This window comes from Ursus maritimus, unplaced genomic scaffold, assembly GCF_017311325.1.
Source record: "Ursus maritimus isolate PB19 unplaced genomic scaffold, ASM1731132v1 scaffold_26, whole genome shotgun sequence".
Classification (NCBI taxonomy): domain Eukaryota; kingdom Metazoa; phylum Chordata; class Mammalia; order Carnivora; family Ursidae; genus Ursus; species Ursus maritimus.
Genome location: NW_024425119.1, coordinates 17279294 through 17298986, shown reverse-complemented (window position 1 = coordinate 17298986; position 19693 = coordinate 17279294). Strand labels below are relative to the sequence as shown.

General features: G+C 35.1%; 1 protein-coding gene across 2 annotated transcripts in view; it reads right to left on the bottom strand.

Annotated features, from left to right (window-relative positions):
* The window catches only part of PIK3C2G (phosphatidylinositol-4-phosphate 3-kinase catalytic subunit type 2 gamma), a 318577-nt gene that overhangs the window by 60701 nt on the left and 238183 nt on the right, over positions 1-19693 (bottom strand). For both annotated transcript variants that reach the window (XM_008707062.1, XM_008707063.1), the window contains 2 exons: positions 3784-3973; positions 3168-3289 (listed from right to left, as the gene is read on the bottom strand). In XM_008707062.1, coding sequence (XP_008705284.1) covers positions 3168-3289; positions 3784-3973 — 312 coding nt within the window. The remainder of the gene's footprint in view (positions 1-3167; positions 3290-3783; positions 3974-19693) is intronic.

Here is a 19693-nt window from a genome sequence, read left to right as displayed (position 1 = left end):
ATCAATATTAACACTAATTTAATTTAACATAGTAATATATATGTTCTTTCTTACTGTGTTTATAAAGGACCACATATTTTGTCCTTTAAATATATATGGAGGCTTAATAAATTGTTTTTGAAGTTAATGATTCATAATTTTTGAAAAAGGTCAGATTGTATTGTTTCTTTTGGGTTCACTAGAGATATTTCTATCCTAACTAAATTAAACATTTTACCAAGTGACATATGTTTCCATCTGGTCTTAGTCTTTTGGAACAAAGTATCACTTTCCTCCAGAGTCCAACTTGCAGAATTTCCTCTGCACTATCTGATGATTCATCTTGATGGTTTAGATGTGATTAAGACCAATTACTAAGTTGGATGACCTGTTTGTGGTTAGCACTTGGTAAAACATTTTGCTGGCTAAATACATCTTTTTCGGAACTATATAGCAGCCTCCTCTGACTGCAGTCTTGCTGCTGCCTCCTTCATACTTCTGCTTCTTTGGTATAGATATTTCTCTGGGGTAAAGGTCATGAGGGATAGTGAAAGGCTGTCAGCAAACAAAGAAGTATGTTTGTTTCAACTGCAGGCCCTCCCATTCACTGCTTCTTGTTGGAAATGTTAAGGAAGTCCAAAACAATGTTTGTGTATTTAAATAATTGACATTTTATTTTTAAAAAGTTATCTTGCAGTTCTAAGGCTTAAAGTATTATCTAAGGCTTAAAATTTTTCATCCAGATTTAATTATCACAACATTTAGTACCATATACAATTAACCAAACCAGAAATGCATTTGATAAACAGATGGATTGGGCAGGCTTTAAATATTAATTTGTATATCCATAGATGAATTTTACTTATTGTTAAAATAAAATGGAGTTCAACATCAATTCTATTCCTTTGTTGATATTTTTACAGAAGTATGTACTGGAAATCTTGTATATAATCAATTACAAGAGAACTGAAAAACTTAGCTATAATAATGTCATTCAATTGTTGAAATACTTTTGAGTTCTATGCTGAATATAATATAGCAATCATTTTGTGAAAATGATTTTTTATGATCTTTTATGTTACAATGCCCTCCATTTTGTTCAGGCCAAAGACTAGGAAACACTAGACCTGCAAACAGATTTGATAACTGATTATTAGAATAATTCCTTTTTTTCAATACCAACACCAATGTTTTGGTTTGTCTTTTATTTGATTCTCAGAGATTTTTTTCCTCTCTGGGAAAATGTATCAAAATGAGATGAGATTCTGGATGGTTGGGAGAAGAGTAATGTTGAAAGTAGAAGAGGGAAAGGAAGTCAATTCTTAAGCAGGTTAATTTTAAAGAAGACCATTAATTTTAAAGAGGATTCCAATGCCTGTGTGTTCTTGAAAGGTACCCACAGGTATAAACAGCCTTCTTTGAAGACCACTATTATATACTACGATTAATTTAAATTTTATTCTTTGTGACTCTAACTTTCTGATCGTATTCTCCAGATCAGGTTTACATAATTCTTGTAGGGCTCCTCATAGTAAATTTTGGAGTCAGAGGAAATCTTGCTTTCATCCTTCATTTATATGCATCACTGGAAGCCTTAGCTCCTTTGGGACTGTCAGCATACAAATATTGTCAAGGGCATGCAGGAACTACATGCCACCCCCCACCACCACACATATGCACACACATACACATTGCTGGAATGGTTTTAAAATCAATTTAAATACCAGGCAGTAGTTGTTGAGCAAGGCATAATCCTAACTAAAGCTGAAAACTGAGAAGGGGCATATGGAGAGAGATTATCAACACTTTAAAGGTTTTACAAGTTGTCCTAATATGTACTGCACAGATAAAAGTGTAGAACAGAGAAGTTTTTGAAACCTAAAAGGGCAGCCACTTAACAATCACTAACATATTTTAAATCATTAATTAGCAGAGTACAATGGCAACCACTGATGTTGAATTTGATATTTGCAGTCAAGCTTTGCTTTTTTTTTTTTTTTTTTGCTGGCACCTCCTTTTCTGTTATTCTATCAGATGTTTTTTGGTAATTCTTAAAGCTGGTGCTGCTTTTAAGTTTCCATAATGACATTCCTTCCCTCTCAGTCTCTTAACATACTCTTACTGTAATTTGTTGACTTCCTGATGCTTAAAGCATCTGTATTTCAAAATTTCTGTGACATCTGCAAGCACAGTTTTTCATAAACATGAAGTACTTTGCCCTTCAATATTGCACAGTATCTCTCCATCTACTGATAACTTTGCTTAGAGTTATGTTTTGGAAAGTGACTAAATCCTGAAAGCCTGGTAAAAATCCACATGTAAAAAGTGGGTCAGGTCAGATATGGACATTCACATTGTTAAAGGACCCTTTACTTGACAAAAATCTCAGTATAGATAAAATAACATTTGATTTACCCTAAGTGCCAGTAGAATCTCTGGCAAGTTCATCTTTTTAAAGTCAAGATACTCCTTTGGTATACACAGAAGTCTATGACCTAAATTTGGTTAGTTCTAAGTGATGAATTTTAGAAGGTTTGTTTGACAGAAGTAGTTTTTAATTATATTCTTAATGTGTTTGTGGTTAGTATTTTTTAAATTATAACATGAACAAAAGCAATGGTTTTCAAGATTGTTTGACAATGAACATAACAACAAATTAAATTTAGGTAATCCATGTCAAAGTTAATAATTCACAACAAAGGTGAGTTGGTATTAGTAAATTTTACTTATATACTAAAAGATATTAATGATTTGTTTTCGGGTAAAGGAAATAAATATATCAGAGCCTTTTACTGCAGTTATTTGTTGAAAGAATAGATATATCCAATTTAGTTCTGCATTTTCAATTTCAATTTTATTTTTTCTAGAAAAAACTAGAAAGATTAAATTTAAAAACAAGCAAATAAAACAATTTTCCTGATAATTGATGAAAAATGAAATTGCTTCTGAATTTTTCTGTCTACAAAATCAATGGCTAGAAGCAAGCAGAGAAATTGCAAACCTTGTTCTGTTTTATGAGACAAAGGTTCTTTACTCTGGGAGCAATACAGACTCTGCCGGGATAGGTTCAATGGCATTGGAGTCAGAATGTTGTGTTGCTCACAAATAGAAAATCCCATAACCATAATTTTTCCTTATGTTCAAGGACAAGTACTACAGGCAAAACACTAGGGAGGGCAGTGCCTTACTCTGGGAGAGTCAATGATGCAAACTGCTTCTGAAGTTGGCTGTGAAGTTTTGAAAACTGGTCAAAGGATTTTTCTGTCAGGCTTGTTTCATTGTTACTGTGTGTCACCCGGATTAGATATAGCTGCAGAAAATAAATAGACAAAAATCAAAAGGTGGCATTATCAACCTGTGATACAGTTTAAAATCTGGTTTCATGTGAGCTAAACAAAGCAAGAACCTTTCTGCAAAAAGCCATCGCAAGAGCTAAAAGATGCAATTTGTAAAGGCAAAATTACCTATAAACAGTATATAAAAATATCATAATCTTACGTGCTGGGGACAGACTGCCTAATTTCTGCTCTTTTTTTCATGTGGACACTTTAATTAGCTCTTGATTTATAGTCTACCACAGGGCAGGAACTGTTCTCTTTGATGGTTCTCTACTAATAGCTCTGGTTGTTATGATTTCTCCTTAGAACATTCTCTTTTAATGGCGCTTCTGCTCAGACTGTAACTGATTTTTCCTTTGCATAGTAAAAAAAATCATGATATAAGGAAGGATGTGTAGCATAGTGAAGGGAAGTCTGAGATGAAATCAAATGATATTTAAGTCAAAATGACAGAGTTGAGACTTACATTACTAGTTTTCTTGCTGAACCCTAAAATTGTCGCTCTTTGAATTGACCTGGTTGCATTCGGCAGACAGGATTCCTGGGGAAAAGTCTGTGAAGCAGATTTAGCAGGGCTTATGGCTGTCATTTGTGCAAGTGTATGGATCAAGTTATTTAACTTAACAGGGAAGCACTCCAGACTTTCCTTTATTTTCCTAGAGAAATGAAAAGAAAAGATGGTGAGTAACATTTCCCTGAGTGACTCATTCCATTTAAGATTTGTTTTCTTGTGTTTGTTGGATGTGGAGGAAAAAGTCAAGAACCATGTCTGTTTATTTGGAGCCCAACTATTAAACGTTATTTTTATAAACCCCAAGTCCACATCTTGAGTTGTTAGGATATAAAAGAAACCCACTTGGTGAAATAGAAAACTAACTGTAATTTTGTATTTTGACTTATTTTAGTTTTGTTTTCTATTTTTAGGAATGATTCATTTAAAATTCAATTTTGATTTATAATTATTTAAAATATTGAAATAATTTCAGAAGTTAACACTACAGAGCAATGCATATTCCAAGAACCTGTGCATCTATCCTTGCATTCTCTGTATTATTCCTTTCTTCCCCATATTTAAATATTTAAAAAAATACGGCTTAACTTTTGCTGCTTTTTTATTTTATTTATATATATATATTTGTGTTATTCTCTCAACTATGTGGCAAAAAAGTTGCATATGATACACTATACTTAATATACAGTATTCTACATTAATTGTTTTGCACCCTGTGGTCTTTGGTTTGGTTTTGATGTGTTTCTGCTTTTTGAAGTCCTTTTTTCCCCTTGTATTTGAGATTTGCAATTGTGTTCCAATGATATAAATATCTTCATATAATGTTCTTTATCCCCTCTGTACCCTCTTCTCCAGTATCTGATTTGCAGTGCTGTCCTTTTGATCCCAGTTAATACTATAGAGCAAATGGTGTGCTTATTCTGTTCTTCATATGTGCTTCCTATTCTACTTCCATTTTTTAATAGAGCTACTCTATCTACATTGTATGGCATCTGTACTATACATACTGCATAGTCTCTCCTCTATCATTAAATCTTAAATTTTCTACCAGGCATTATGTCTGCATCTCTGTCATTTTGACTACCTGAAGCTCATTCTCTAGTAAATTCCTCAGAAAGTGCTCAGAGAAATAAGTTTCTGAATTTTGTGGCCTGACTTGAAAGTCAGTTTGGCTGGATACATCATCCTTGGCTCACATTTTCTTTCTTTCTTTCTTTCTTTCTTTCTTTCTTCCTCTCTCTCTCTCTCTCTCTTTCTTTCTCTCTCTTTCTTTCTTTCTTTCTTTCTTTCTTTCTTTCTTTCTTTCTTTCTTTCTTTCTAAGATTTTATTTATTTATTTGAGAGAGAGAGCACACACCGGGGTTTGGGGAGCGGGGAGAGGGACAAGCAGTCTGCCCGCTGAGCAGGGAGCCCGATGCCGAACTTGATTCCAGGGTCCTGGGATCATGACTTGAACCGAAAGCAGACGTGTAACCAACTGAGCCACCCAGGTGGCCCTCACATTTTCTTCTTTGAATACCATAAAAACATCATTCCATTTTCTTCTGGAATAAAGAATTAGTATCCAAAACTGAACACATACTGAACTTCTTTCTCTTATAAATAATTTGGTATTTTTGCCTGGATGCTTGAAGGAAGTTTCTTTTCCTTCAAAGTCCAGTAGCTTTTCTAAAGTATGTTTCAGGTTGGTTATTCTGGGTAAATTTTCCAAATATTCAATGTGTTTTAATGTAATTTCAAGTCTTTTGACTTCAGAAAACATAATTATGATACTAGTATTTATTAAAATACTAAATAAAGATGCATCTGGGTGGCTCCATCAGTTAAGCATCTGACTATTGATTTTGCCTCAGGTCATGATCTCAGGGTCCTAAGGTCGAGCCCCACTTTGGACAGCATGGAGCTTGCTTGATATTCTCTCTCTCCCTCTGCCCTCCCCCCTCCCGACCTCTCTCTCTCTCTGCATCTTCCTAAAATAAATAAATAAATCTTTTAAAAAATACTAAATAATTTAGCTTTGATACCATCTTAATATATTATTTTGGTATTCTTTTTTAGGACTTTCATTATGTACATATATGGTGGATTTTCATTGCCTTATTTAAAAAGTCCTCCTTTTGTTCATCTTTTTCTCTGGAGGCATCTGTTATATTGTCATGTTTATTCTGTGTTTCTTCTGGTTTGCTTTTAAAATTGTTTTCTTTTCCCAGAAATGAACCCACAACTATATGGTCAATTAATCTTTGACAAAGAAGGAAAGAATATCCAATGGGAAAAAGTCTCTTCAACACATGGTGTTGAGAAAACTGGACAGCAACATGCAAAAGAATGAAACTGGACCACTTTCTTACACCATACACAAAAATAAATTCAAAATGGATCAAAGCCCTAAATGTGAGACCTGAAACCATAAAAATCCTGGAAAAAAACACAGGCAGTAACTTCCTTGACATCGACTATAGCAATTCCTTTCTAAATGTCTCCGGAGGCGAAGGAAACAAAAGCAAAAATAAACTATTTGGACTTCATCAAAATAAAAAGCTTCTGCACAGAGAAGCAAACAATCAACAAAAGTAAAAGGCAACTATGGAATGGAAGAAAATATTTGCAAATGACATATCTAATAAAGGATTATTATCTAAATATATAAAGAGCTAATAAAACTCAATACCCAAAAGCCAAATAACCCATTTTAAAAATGGACAGAAGACATGAATAGACATGTTTCAAAGAAGGCATATATTTGGCCAACAGACACATGAAAAGATGTTCATCACTGATCATTAAAGAAACACAAACCAAAACTACAATGAAATATCACTTCACACCTGTCATAATGTCTAAAATCAACAACACAAGATACAACAGGTGTTGGCTAAGATGTGGAGAAAGGGGAACCCTCTTGCACTGTTGGTGGGAATGCAAGTTGGTGCAGACACTCTGGGAAACAGTTTGGAGGCTCTTTAAAAAGTTAAAAATAGAACTACCCTAAGGCCCAACAATTACACTACTAGGTATAGTTACCCAAAGAATACAAAAATACTAATTGAAAGTGATACATGTATGCCAATGTTTATAGCAACATATAATAACCAAATTATGGAAAAAGCCCACACATCCATCGACTGGCGAATGGAAAAAGATGTGGTATATCTATATCTATATCTATATCTATATCTATATCTATATCTATATCTATATCTATATCTATCTATATATATCTATATAGATACAGATATAATGGAATATTATTCAGCCATAAAAAAGAATGAAATCTTGTCACTTGCAATGACAGATGGAGCTAGAGACTATTAAGCTAAGCAAAATAAGTCAGTCAAAAATGATAAATACCATATGATTTCACTCATACGTAGAATTTAAGAAACAAAACAAATGAGCAAAGAAAAAAAAAGAGAGAGAAGCATTCCAAGAAAGTCTTAACTTTAGAGAACAATCTGATGGTGACCAGAAAGGAGGTGGGTGGGGGGATGGGTTAAATAAGTGATGTGGATTAAGGTGTGCACTTGTGATGGCCACCAGGTGTTGTATGGAAGTGCTGATTCACTATAAATTAACTAACATTACACTGTATGACCTGCGACTAATATTACCTGTATTTTAACTAACCAGTATTTAAATAAAAACAAAAAAATGCAATTAAAAATTATGTTTTCTTCTATTTTTAATTCTTTCTTGGGTTCAGTCACCTCATTTCTGAGTTTTTCTAATTGTGATATATATTGTTCTTTCATGTCATTATCATTGTCTTGATTTCTTTTAGCTCAATTTGAAATATAAAGATACAGTTTCTTCCTTTGGTGGGAAAGTCTTTCTGGCATACTTCATTGTAGGGAGTTTGTTTTACATCTTATTTTTTTATTTCTCATTATAATTTCGTATGACATTCAAACACGATCCATTTTGCTTGCTCATTTTAATATGAAATTAGCATTCCTGAACTTTCAGAAAGGAGTAGAAGGTTTTTGAGGGTCTGAAGCTCCTTTTTCTGTTGTTATAACAATAGTGATAAAATAATGTTGTTTCATATTTTCTGAGATATGCATCTTTGCTTATCCCCTCATCCCCAACTTTTTCTGGACTTTGGCTTTCCTTTCTCCTATGATCTTTCTCCTCTCATCTTGAAATATACATCTAGCAGTTTCTCTTCAGTGTAGGACTTTTTCCTGGACAGAAGCTCCAGTTACCTTTGAAAGCTCATGAAGTTCTCTGACCTTTTCACATCTGCCACTGAACCCTTGCCCTTCCCAGTGAATTGGAATGTGTAAAAATTCTTCCCAGTTTTAGCTGCTGTTATCAAATTGGTCTGCTCAGCTTTCCAATGAGTACCTGTGGGGTCTTTGGAGTCCTGTTCTCAGGTCAATCAGATAACCTATTGTTTCTTTTAGCTTCTTCCCATAACATGCTGATACACAGGTCTTACAAGCACAGGTCTTACAAGCACAGGTCTACACAAGCTGAATGGTTTGTCCTACCTGCTTGTATTTTAGGGTTCTTGGAAATACTTTCTTGCATAGTATCGTTGTAGATATTGCCCATAGTGTTTGAGTTTTTCAACCCTATTTTATATGTCTGTTTTATTTGGAAGAGATTCAGGAACATTAAAAAACTTGACTTGTTACAATATATAATTCAAGCAACACAGTAAAATGTGAAGTAAAATGGGAAAGGTTCCCTTCATCCTTCCTCCAGTACCACTCTCCTCCAGAAATAACCACTAGAAACAATTTGATATTATTCTTTTGAGCTTTCTTTATACATTTGTGCAAACAAACAGATACACAGACATACATATACACTATCTTTAATCCTACTACATGACAGGTGCTTTTCTAGTGTTGGGATATAGCAATGAATAACAGAAATTTCTCCCTTTATAGAGTTTATATAATGCGAAATTCAGACAATAATGAAATAAACATTTAAAAATAAAGAATCTGAGAAAGCAATATATGCTACAAAGAACACTAAAATAGAAATTGTAGAGAGGGAATACAGGCTGCAATGGGTAATCTCACTGAAAAAAGAGTTGAATGATTTGACACAGACCTTGATTTGCTAAGAGTGTAGGCCATGGGGATTTCTGATGGAGGACATTCAAAACAGAAACAACAGCTAGTCCAGAAACTCAGAGGTAGATGGGTGACTGGTGTTTGGCAGATTGCAAAGAATGGCTAAAGGGAAAAGCGGAATTAGATGGATAAAAAGAGCAACATTTGTGAGGATTGTGATGTTGTGTGAGATAGAAGTAAAAAAGACAGGAGTCAAAAACCACAATTCTATGCAATGTTGAAATCTGCTATTTTAACTTCGTAATACATTTTGGAAGAAAAATTTTATAGTAAGTGGTACATAGTAAGTGGCCCCAAAATATCTGCTAAGTGAACTACCTTTCTAATTCAGAACACAGAGTTAGACCTATTTTTGAAATTGACCACACAGTACCTGAAAGTATAGATGTACAGTCCTAAGTCTAACCAATTTTTTTTTTATTGCAAAGACTATTCTTTCGTTATGGATTCAATTTTGTCCAATACTAAGCCTCTCTATATATGCCTAGGCCAGCTTTTGGCCCCTTTATTGTGTTGTCCTTGTCATTTGTCCATTTCTGTGACAATACTACACTTCCTCAAAAGCTGGAACTTATAATAAGTCTTGAAATCCACAAGCCCTTTTATCCTCTTCTTCTTTAGGTATTGTTTTTTCATCATTTCACCCTTTAATCTCCCAAATATATTCTATTTTTATTTTATTCATTCAAGTTAGTTAACATACAGTGTGGTATTGGTCTCAGAAGTAGAATTTAGTGATTTATCACTTACGTATAACCTCCAGTGCTCACCAAATACCCCCAACGAATGCCCTCCTTAATGCTCATTACCCATTTAGCCCATCCCCCTACCCACCACCTCTCTAGCAAGCCTGTCTGTTTTCCATATTTAAGTGTCTCTTATGGTTTGCCTCCTTCTCCGTTTTTATCTTATTTTATTTTTCCTTCCCTTCCCCTATGTTCACCTGTTTTGTTTCTTAAATTCCACACAAGTGGAAATCATATATTTGTCTTTCTGACTTATTTTGCTTAGCATAATACACTCTAGTTCCATCTACATTGTGGCAAATGAAAAGATTTCATTCTTTTTGATTACAGAGTAATATTCCATTGTGTGTCTATATATATATATATAACCTCTTCTTTATCCATTCATGTACATTTGTGCTCTTTCCATAATTTGGCTATTGTTGATAATGCTGCTATAAACTTTGGGGCGCCTATGCCCCTTTGAATCAGCATTTTTGTATCATTTGGATAAATACCTAGTAGTGCAATTGTTGGGTCATAGGGTAGCTCTATTTTTAACTTTTTGAGGAACCTCCAAACTGTTTTCCAGAGTGACTGCAACAGTTTGCATTCTCACCAACGGTGAGGGAGGGTTCCCCTTTCTCCACATCCTCACCACACTTGTTTCTTGTGTTGTTGATTTCAGCCATTCTGACTGGTGTGAGGTGGTATCTCATCTTGGTTTGATTTGTATTTGCCCGATGGTGAGTGATGTTGAGCATCTTTTCATGTGTCTATTAGCCATCTGGATGTCTTCTTTGGAAAAGTGTCTATTCATGTCTTCTGCCCATTTCTTAACTGGATTATTTGTTTTTTGGATGTTGAGTTTGGTAAGTTCTTTATAGATTTTGGATACTAACCCTTTATCAGACAGGTCATTTACAAATATCTTCTTCCATAGAATTGGCTTATCAAGCTCACATATACAAAAAAATAAATGTATAAGGATTTGAGTGGTATTGCATTAAAAGTATAATTCAATTTGGGGAGAATTAGCGTCTTTACAATATTAAGACATGCACCCGGTAAGCATGGTAGATTTTTGATACCTTTGCACTGCTAAGATAAATGTTAAATGGAAGTGGTGATAGCAAGCATTTTTGGTTTGTTCCTGATTACCAAGAAATTTCCAGTATTTCACCATTAAGTATAATGTTTTCTGTTCGGTTTTAGCTAAGGACATTCCTTTCTATTTCTGCAGTTTTTAAGAAACAAGTAATTCTAAATTTTACCAAGCACATTTTCTGTATCATTGAAGTGATCATATAACATTTCCTCTTTAATCTTTTTTACTACAGAGTCTTGATTGTTTACCTTTAACTACTTACTTTACTGAACTCTTGTTATTCCATTTTTTTAAATTCTCTTGGATTATTTTATTTGTTGTCTTATTCAAATGGAAAATAACAATATAATAAAACTTATACATAGGGCTTTACTTATCAACATAAAGGTATTATTATCTTTTTCCTGACATTAATGGTAATACTTGCAATTTTCCACTTTTAAAAGTATGATGTTTGGGGCACCTGGGTGGCTTAGTCGTTAAGCATCTGTCTTCAGCTCAGGTCATAATCCCAGCCTTCTGGGATCAGGCCCCACATGGGGGGGCTCCCTGCTCAGCGGGAAGCCTGCTTCACCCTCTCCCACTCCCCTTGCTTGTGCTCCCTCTCTCGGTGCCTCTCTCTCTGTCAAATAAATAAATAAAATCTTTAAAAAAAAAAGTATGGTGATTATCTAAGTTTCCTTCTATTCTGAGCTTACTAAAATTTTCTAAGAGGCATGGATGTTGAATATAATTAAATACTACTTTTCTGGGTTGGCATCTATCAAAGTTATCATACAATGCCTTTTTTAGACTAACCTGCCATGTCCTCAGTGTTAACAATGTAGTTCAATAACGTTTTATAATTTTCTCCTCAATTTTATAAAGCTTCAAACCCATTTATCTTGTTCTGGTATTAGACTCTTTCAAATAAATCCAAAATTTTACATTATTATACATCAATCTAGGCCAAAATTTGCTAAGAAAGCTAAAATATGACTCTGATCATTACTCATTTCCATAGTGTTCAAGTTTCTAAAGATATTCTTTGACTTTATGAATTTATGGGTATATTGTATAGTATAAAACATTTATTTCTTTTCTCATTCATAGTTTAAAGAGCAAAGATAATAACAGTAGTATGAGTACAATGTTAATCATGATTTATGGAGACCCAACCATTCATTCATTCATTCAACAAATATGTACTGAACGTATTTCATGTGTTGAGGTGGAAACTCTAGGGTGACTGTGTGTACTCACTTCTCATGAAGATTGGTTATGAACCATAAGTCCTAAGTTCTGATGTACTCACCTTCACAAAATCTCAACTATGTCCATGCCTTACTCTTACATTGGCCAACAGTTCAGAGGTAAGAAGACTCGTGATGAAGGATGAACTTTTATGATAAGCTTATAGTTTTAGGGTAGACTTTCACCTAAATCTATCTCCTATCTCATGGGTGACAGATTTAACAGCTCAGATAAAACAGCACTGTTAAATATGACCCAGTTTGGGACTGGGGACCTGAGAGTAGGAGGTTTTGGGCCTCTGCAAGGATCTGATTTATGCAGATGGTAGCCCTATGATTTATTTTGTTTAATGGCAGCATCAGCAGGATTATATTTTAAGTATCCTCATATTACAGGTGCAAAGCAGCAATTGGAAGGACCCAGTTCTTAAATTTCTTAGGGGAAACCTCCAGATCATCCTGCTAAACACTTCTAACTCCCTGTCAGGCACTGTTTTATGTGCTGGGACATAGAGGTAGAGAGAAATCAGATTTCTGCCCTCAGGGAGTATATATCCTTTGGCAAGCACTGCATTGAATGCCTTACGTTAATCTTTTCATCTTTATAGTCCAAAGGGTTAAACAATAACCATAGAATCTCAAGCTTTAGATCCTATCTTAAAAATGTGTACAAAATCTAATCTGCTTCATAACATATTCACCTTTTCATAAGACATAAATATTTTAAATTTCTTATCCTTAGAAACAACTGCTACTAACAGGTTTCCTAGTTATGTGTGCGTGTGAACGCACAATTGAGTTTATCAGTCTCAGAAAACTGGGTTGAATCCAGGTGGTCTGATCTTCCAAATCAGGTTCAACATACAGACAGAGAACAGTAGTTTTTTCTTTTTCTTAGATTAAATATTGTAATATTTTTTGAACTCACATTTATATTAATATGTGACTATAAGGGGCAAAAGTTTTTCACTGCTTTGTGAGTCACATCAGAATAACCACCGAGGAGAGGTGTCTATAACGCTGTGCAACGGCAGTTGAGCGAAACTTCTGAGGCAACAGGATGGAAATTTCAAGAGCATATTTCTATTGCTGAAGTTGTTTATATCATTTTGTGGTTTGATAAAATACCTGTTTTACCAGTCAGTCTCTTTAATAGTCTCAGGGAAATATTTCTCAAAAGACTTTATCTGTGAAGGAATTTGCATAAGAGCATTCTTATTTAACCATTGACTCTGTAATTTTATCATATATAAATAGAAGAGTGTCAAGTGACTCATACTCCCCATGAATGAATTCTTCATCTAACCTCCAAACTTCATACTCATGTGTGATAAACACACTACTTTTTCTTTTTATATTGGAGTTACTGACTGTCCAGCTTTGTGAGTCATTCTTAGATTCAGAGGGAATAATGACTTAATACAACTTTGTCACAATTTTTTTTTTAATTTTTATTTATTTGATGGGCAGAAAAAGAGAGCACAAGCAGGGGTACTGGCAGGCAGAGGGAGAAGCAGGCTCCCCACCAAGCAGGGAGCCCGATGTGGGGCTCGAGCCTAGGACCCTGGGATCATGACCTCAGCTGAAGGCAGACAGTTAACTGACTGAGCCACCGAGGTGCCCCATAATTTCTTTTATTCCATGAAGAAAAATCATAGTTCAACGTTGAATCGGTAATCTCTAAAATACCTGCCCAACACTTTCTTATACATAAGCCTGTAAAGTGTGCTATCAAGATAATTCCTATTTTGTTAGAAGTTTATACTGGAATAATAAGTATTCAAACCCATATTTTTTAACCAAAAAACCAATACCATTCTGAAATGAATTCAGTGAATAATCACTGCTGATGCATCCTTGGTATACAATAAAAAAAGTTCCTCTCTATGCATTTTTATTTTTAAAAATTCAAGATTTTCTGACATGAAAAAGAGATAACCTTGGGTGCACATGTATGTACATTTGTGCGAACATGAAAATTTAAGCTTCATTTTCTAACTTTTTAAATAAAATAGATACTATGAAATAATATCTCAGGCTAATCCTTGTGGTTTTGATGCCTGGTACCCTAATTTGAGATACATGGTTATGAGCATTTAGATATTTTCTTGTTAAACATTGAGATAATCAGATATTTTCTTACCATATTCTTTCACCTAACCTAAAGACAGTAAAGTTAAAAAAACATTTATATTTATCTGAGATTATCAGAGCATTGGCAGTTTCACATGCAGGAGTTTTCACCATGTGAAAAATTATCATGTGATTTTGCTTAAGGTCCTGGGAAGAGCATCTATTATGCAAGAAATCAATTTTGTTCTATATTGAACTCACTTATTAGTTCTGCCCGTGATCTCAAGAAAGTCAATTAGCTTCCAGGAGACTCAGTTGTTTCATCTATAAAACATAGGTGATGACTAAACCATGCCATTCCCCCAAGACTGTCGATAGAATTGAATTAGATAACATATGAAAAGTAATTGGAAATAGAATAATCTTATGCAAATATTATTTCAGAAAGCTTACTACCAAGTAAGTAAAGAAATGAATATATATGAGCCCAAAAGGTAGCAAACTACAGATAGAGGGATACAAAAGAAAACAAATGTGTAGATTTATGGGTTTTTTTGGAAAATGACTTGTAGTAAACTCCTGAAATCCTACAAAAGAGAAATTAGAGAACGGTTAAAACAAGGGGCAGCTTTAGGTTTATCTTTCTTCCTTTTCTTCCTTTTTTTTTTCTTTTCTCTTGCTTCATCGTTTAGAACTTGGCTTACAAAACGAAAACAAAAATAAAAACAAAACAAAAAAAGGAGAAAAACTTTGCTGTTTTCCAAGTTAAAGTTTGACGTCTTCAAAATTTACCTACAAGGTTAGCTAGCCTCATGTAAATGTCATCACAAGCACCTAACTCTGCATACGAACAAGAACTCTAGGCTCCATGGTCTTGACTATCAATAAGTAATTCTTACACTGTCTTAGGGAGGCTACCTAGAAAAACCAACCAAATCAGTGCAAATGGAAGAAAGGGACGAGAAAAAAGTTGATGGACTGGTCTTATTATGTATAAGTATTATGCCAGTGAAATGATATTCCAAGTTTCTATTCCCACCAACCCCGCCCCCATGCCAGCTTATTTTATTGATGGTATTAAAATGAAATCTTACACAAAGCAGGAAAATAAGTCTTAACATGCAATAATACAGAAAAATCCATAGTGATAAATGGTGCTATAAGTAAGGTAATAAGAATCTTTAAAATGTGAAAAAAATGTATTTGAAAATAGTAAATGACTTTAGTTAATGTGTAACTCACAGGGTCAGGAATACCAGTGAGGATAGGCTAATGCAGGTAGTTGTGGGGTTAGCAGCTGTTGTGAAACAGCGCCATCTGGACTATTCATCTTTTGTAACTAATGAGTTCTGGCACTCTTGGTGGGCACATTGAACTTTCCAAATGCTCTTAACCTTTAGACTGATAGTTTCCCGAAGAGTTAAAATATCTTTTTTTAAAAGCTAATAGCTAAGGTGTATCATGATTTGATATTTAGGGAAATCGGGCAAATTCTCAGTGTAGCATATATAATTCAAAAACAGAGACTCTTCTGTTGCAGAAATTTAGAACAGCAGCCAAGCTATCAAACATTATAATGAATGTGACTGGGTCACGCAACTTAGGAAATACAGTATTGCAAAAAGTATTATGCCTGCAGTTAAAAAAGTAGTTTATAAAGTCAATTTAGTTCAGATTTGTTTTTATAATTCATTTTTTTTTTAAATGGGAGACTTCTGCAATGAAAGGGAAACTTCTACCTGTTTGTATGTCTCTTTGAAATCTGCTTTCTTAATTTAGGGAAAGTTGGACATCATGATTGTTAATTCCTCTAGGTTCTGTTGTTTCGTTTGTTTTTCTTGTGAGGATTTATTTCTGTGGGTATCAATGATTAATCTAAGCCAAAGGAAAACTTTGACCCATATTTATGGAATTACAACCACCCATGAGATAACAATTTGCAAAGTACTAAAAGAGCATCAAGAAAATTTAATGATAAAAAAATCCAGGGATCTGCATCCCTGTCCTGTATTTTCTTTCTCAGTTTTGAAGAGACACAGACAAACGGTCATCGAACTATATTTTGAGACATATGAGCGCATTCACCCTGTAGCCACGAAACATAAGGAGGAATGACAGAAACACTGGGCATTTCCGGCATTATGTCTGCACACCGTAGGTGGCTCACAGACTCTGGCTCTGTAAGGAAGAGTCCAGGAGCACTCTTTCTGGATGTCATCAACATTTCCAGTGGTTTTATAGTTGTACTTGTTGGGACAGTCATCCTGCCTGTTATGAGGGCCCCCTCATAACTAAGATGTTCTCTCTAAAGCTCAAAGTTCAGAGAAGAAACTCTATGCTGTTCTCTGTCAAGGGGTGATCCATGATAGGTGTAAGGATGGGCAACAGAACCCATGATGGCTTTGCGTGAAAGATCCTGTCCATTTGGGGCAAAAGCAACTAGTTAAGTCAATTAGACTGTCTCTCTCTGGAATTTAGACTAGAGAATACTGGCCAAAGGGCAAAGAGGTAGAGTAACCAGAGTAGAAGGCCTTTGTTTCCATTGGAAACTAGCCAGGTCCCATTGGTTTCTGGGATTTGCTAGGTTATAGTTTGAGTCCATATATACCCTTTTCTCTAAGGATATCAGATAGAATCATTGGTTCTGGCTACCAAAATAACTCACTAATACAAATAATTTTTTTTTTTAAGTTTGGAGTTTTGTGTTTTGTTTCAAGCTGACTTTAGTTTCAGCCGAAGGGCAGGAGATCTTACACTTCCTAAACCAAAGAATCTGTGTGGCAGGCCACATGGAATATCTGGGAATACATGGAAAATTTCCTCTCCCATTTTTGGAGCAGAAAATGGATGAAGTGAAAAGCATGATCTGTATGTGGGAGGGGAAGTAGGCAGGAAAGTTTATGCTTAATGATCCCGGTCTGGTCTGTGAAATAGGTTATCTGTTTCTAAGGACAGCTAACCCGAGGTTTGAAAGTGATTGAAAATTCTAAAATAACCCATTCGGACAACATTTTAATGGATCGTTGCCTTTGTTGCCTCACAGTGGGCTCGGCAGAGATATTACATGAGAGTGTCAATTTCAGGCACTGAGTCATGAGACTTTCTTGATTCTATTCAACAGTACTCAGCTGTAAGGTGAGTAGAAAAAAGTAAGGGAAGCAGAGAGAGGAGTTGGCAGTGCTGTGGAAAACCTTTGTGGCCAGTAAGCCAATTTTATTCTCATTTTCCTCTAAATACCATTAATTGTAATACAATTTTTAATGCCATGTGGAGTACAGCATCTTCTAAAACTCATGATCAGCTCGCAACCCTGAATGTGAATACCCAAGAATAAGGTAGGATCCTATATTGTTCATAAATTGATTACTCTCTTGGAGAGGCAGGAAAAGCCATTTTTTTCTTTCAAGAAAAAATGTCTCTCAAACAATGTTCCTCAAACAATGTCAAGAAGGCAGCCTCGTAATGTTAATACTGCAGTTGGGACGAGGGACTTAGGTAGCCACACATGCAGTGTCTCAGATGGCTTAGTCCTCATTCATGACCCAGATCTGTGAGCTTGGTGGTGGCGGTGGTGGAAGGTTTTTCTTATCTTATTTTTATTTCTTTCTTAGTAGTAATATCAGAATAAACAGTGGCATAAAGCACTTTTAGCCCGTCAGAACAAAGAGATCAGGGGCTTCAAATATACAGGAGTGCTCGTAAGTATATTAAAGGAGTTAATGCCACTCATTGAAGAACGAACACTAATGCTGAACCCATTACATAACTTCATTTCTCTTTTGGCAAATTATGTGCACTGACGTCTACTCTTCAAGTACCTCCTTAAGTTTTGAAATCCATGTGATGTCAGAGAACAAAGCTTAAGATAACAATATTATTTACATAGAAAAGTAAAAGTAAACAAGTGCACATTATTTTTAACATTTATTTTAATCATGTGGATCATGTCATTTAAAATTCCACTCTTGTTTTTAATTATTCAGGCTACTTTTATAAATTCACTCTATACATTAAGTATTGACAAAAGAACTATTCTATAATCAGTTGTAAAAATCGTAAGTAACTTTTTAAAATGGTTAAGAGTCACAGTCACAATTAATTGAGGTTTCTTGAATCTCCATAACAGGTTCTTCACCGTGCTGTGTGATAGAAAAGATCCCCAACGCTTGATCTACATTTACTTACCAGGTAATTTAGAGAACAGGTGGAAAGGCAAACTCAAAACACATTAAATCATATCTAAAAATAACGGTATGTGATTGAGATTATAGAATAAAGTATATTACTGAGACAGGCTCTTGGAAGTTAAAGGGAGAGTGAGTCTCATGCTCCCATGAGCTCCCCAAAATCTCCTTTCTCTGAGCAGACAAGGGGAAAAATGGAGAGAGGTTCAAGGAATCTGGTAAAGGGCAAAAACAGAAAGAGGAAAGAGGGTGACTATCTTGGAGTCACTAGTCAAATTATCCCATGGTGGCCCCCCCCGGGGGTAGCAGTTATAGCAGATCTTAAACCAAACATCCAAAGGACACCTGGTGATGGCACAGAGATAGTACTGGGAAGGGACATCAGTCCTCCATCAAAGCTTGGGATATTCAGGATATGAAGATTATTGCCTGAGAAAACATCTACTTTGTTCAAACTGTAGCCAAACTGGGCTCTAAGGAACCTTGAGAAAACTATGGTCTGAATTATGAAGCAGCCTATCCCAAGAGCCTGCATATGAGAGAGATGGTCTTGAGCACGCAGGGTAGAGTTTAAGACCCCACACTCTGGAGCATACCCCCTGGATACACATTGTGGTTCTGTCTACAGCTGGCTATATCCTTTGGCAAATTACTTAACCTCTCTGGGGTCTCAATGTCTTAATCTAAAAATGTACATTAAAATGATATTATCGGGGCCCCGGGTGGCACAGCGGTTAAGCGTCTGCCTTCGGCTCAGGGCGTGATCCTGGCATTATGGGATCGAGCCCCACATCAGGCTCCTCTGCTCTGAGCCTGCTTCTTCCTCTCCCACTCCCCCTGCTTGTGTTCCCTCTCTCGCTGGCTGTTTCTATCTCTGTCAAATAAATAAATAAAATCTTAAAAAAAATTAAAAAAATGATATTATCTCACAGACTTGTTATGATGATTAAACAAGTTACTATATGAAAAGCACTTAGAACAGGGCCTGACACATAAGAAGTACTATGTTAAATGTTAGCCATCGTTACATAACTTTTATAAACTTAATGTTTGATGTTTACATTGCATTTTCTGTTAAACTTCTAAATATATCTTAAGGGGAATAAAACTTGTTTCACATTCATATATTTTTGGAAGTGGAAAAATGGGAATACGTCCCCTATTTTACTCGGGAGAAACTGGTATAACCAACCAGTATATTAAGGTGATATGCTAGACAGCATGTAATTTAGTAATAAATTAAGTATAGCAGGAAATAGTACATGTTCTGTAGAATTATAGAAGAAAAGGCTAGTCACTACTAGAATAATCTGAGAAGGTTTCATGGATGAGGTACGAATGGTCCAGCATCTCAAGAGATAGGTAGAACTGAAAGTTAGATCAGACTCCCCCCTCTATTCCAGTAATTTTATGATTCCTTGGAAGCACTTCTGATGCATTAAATAGACAAAAG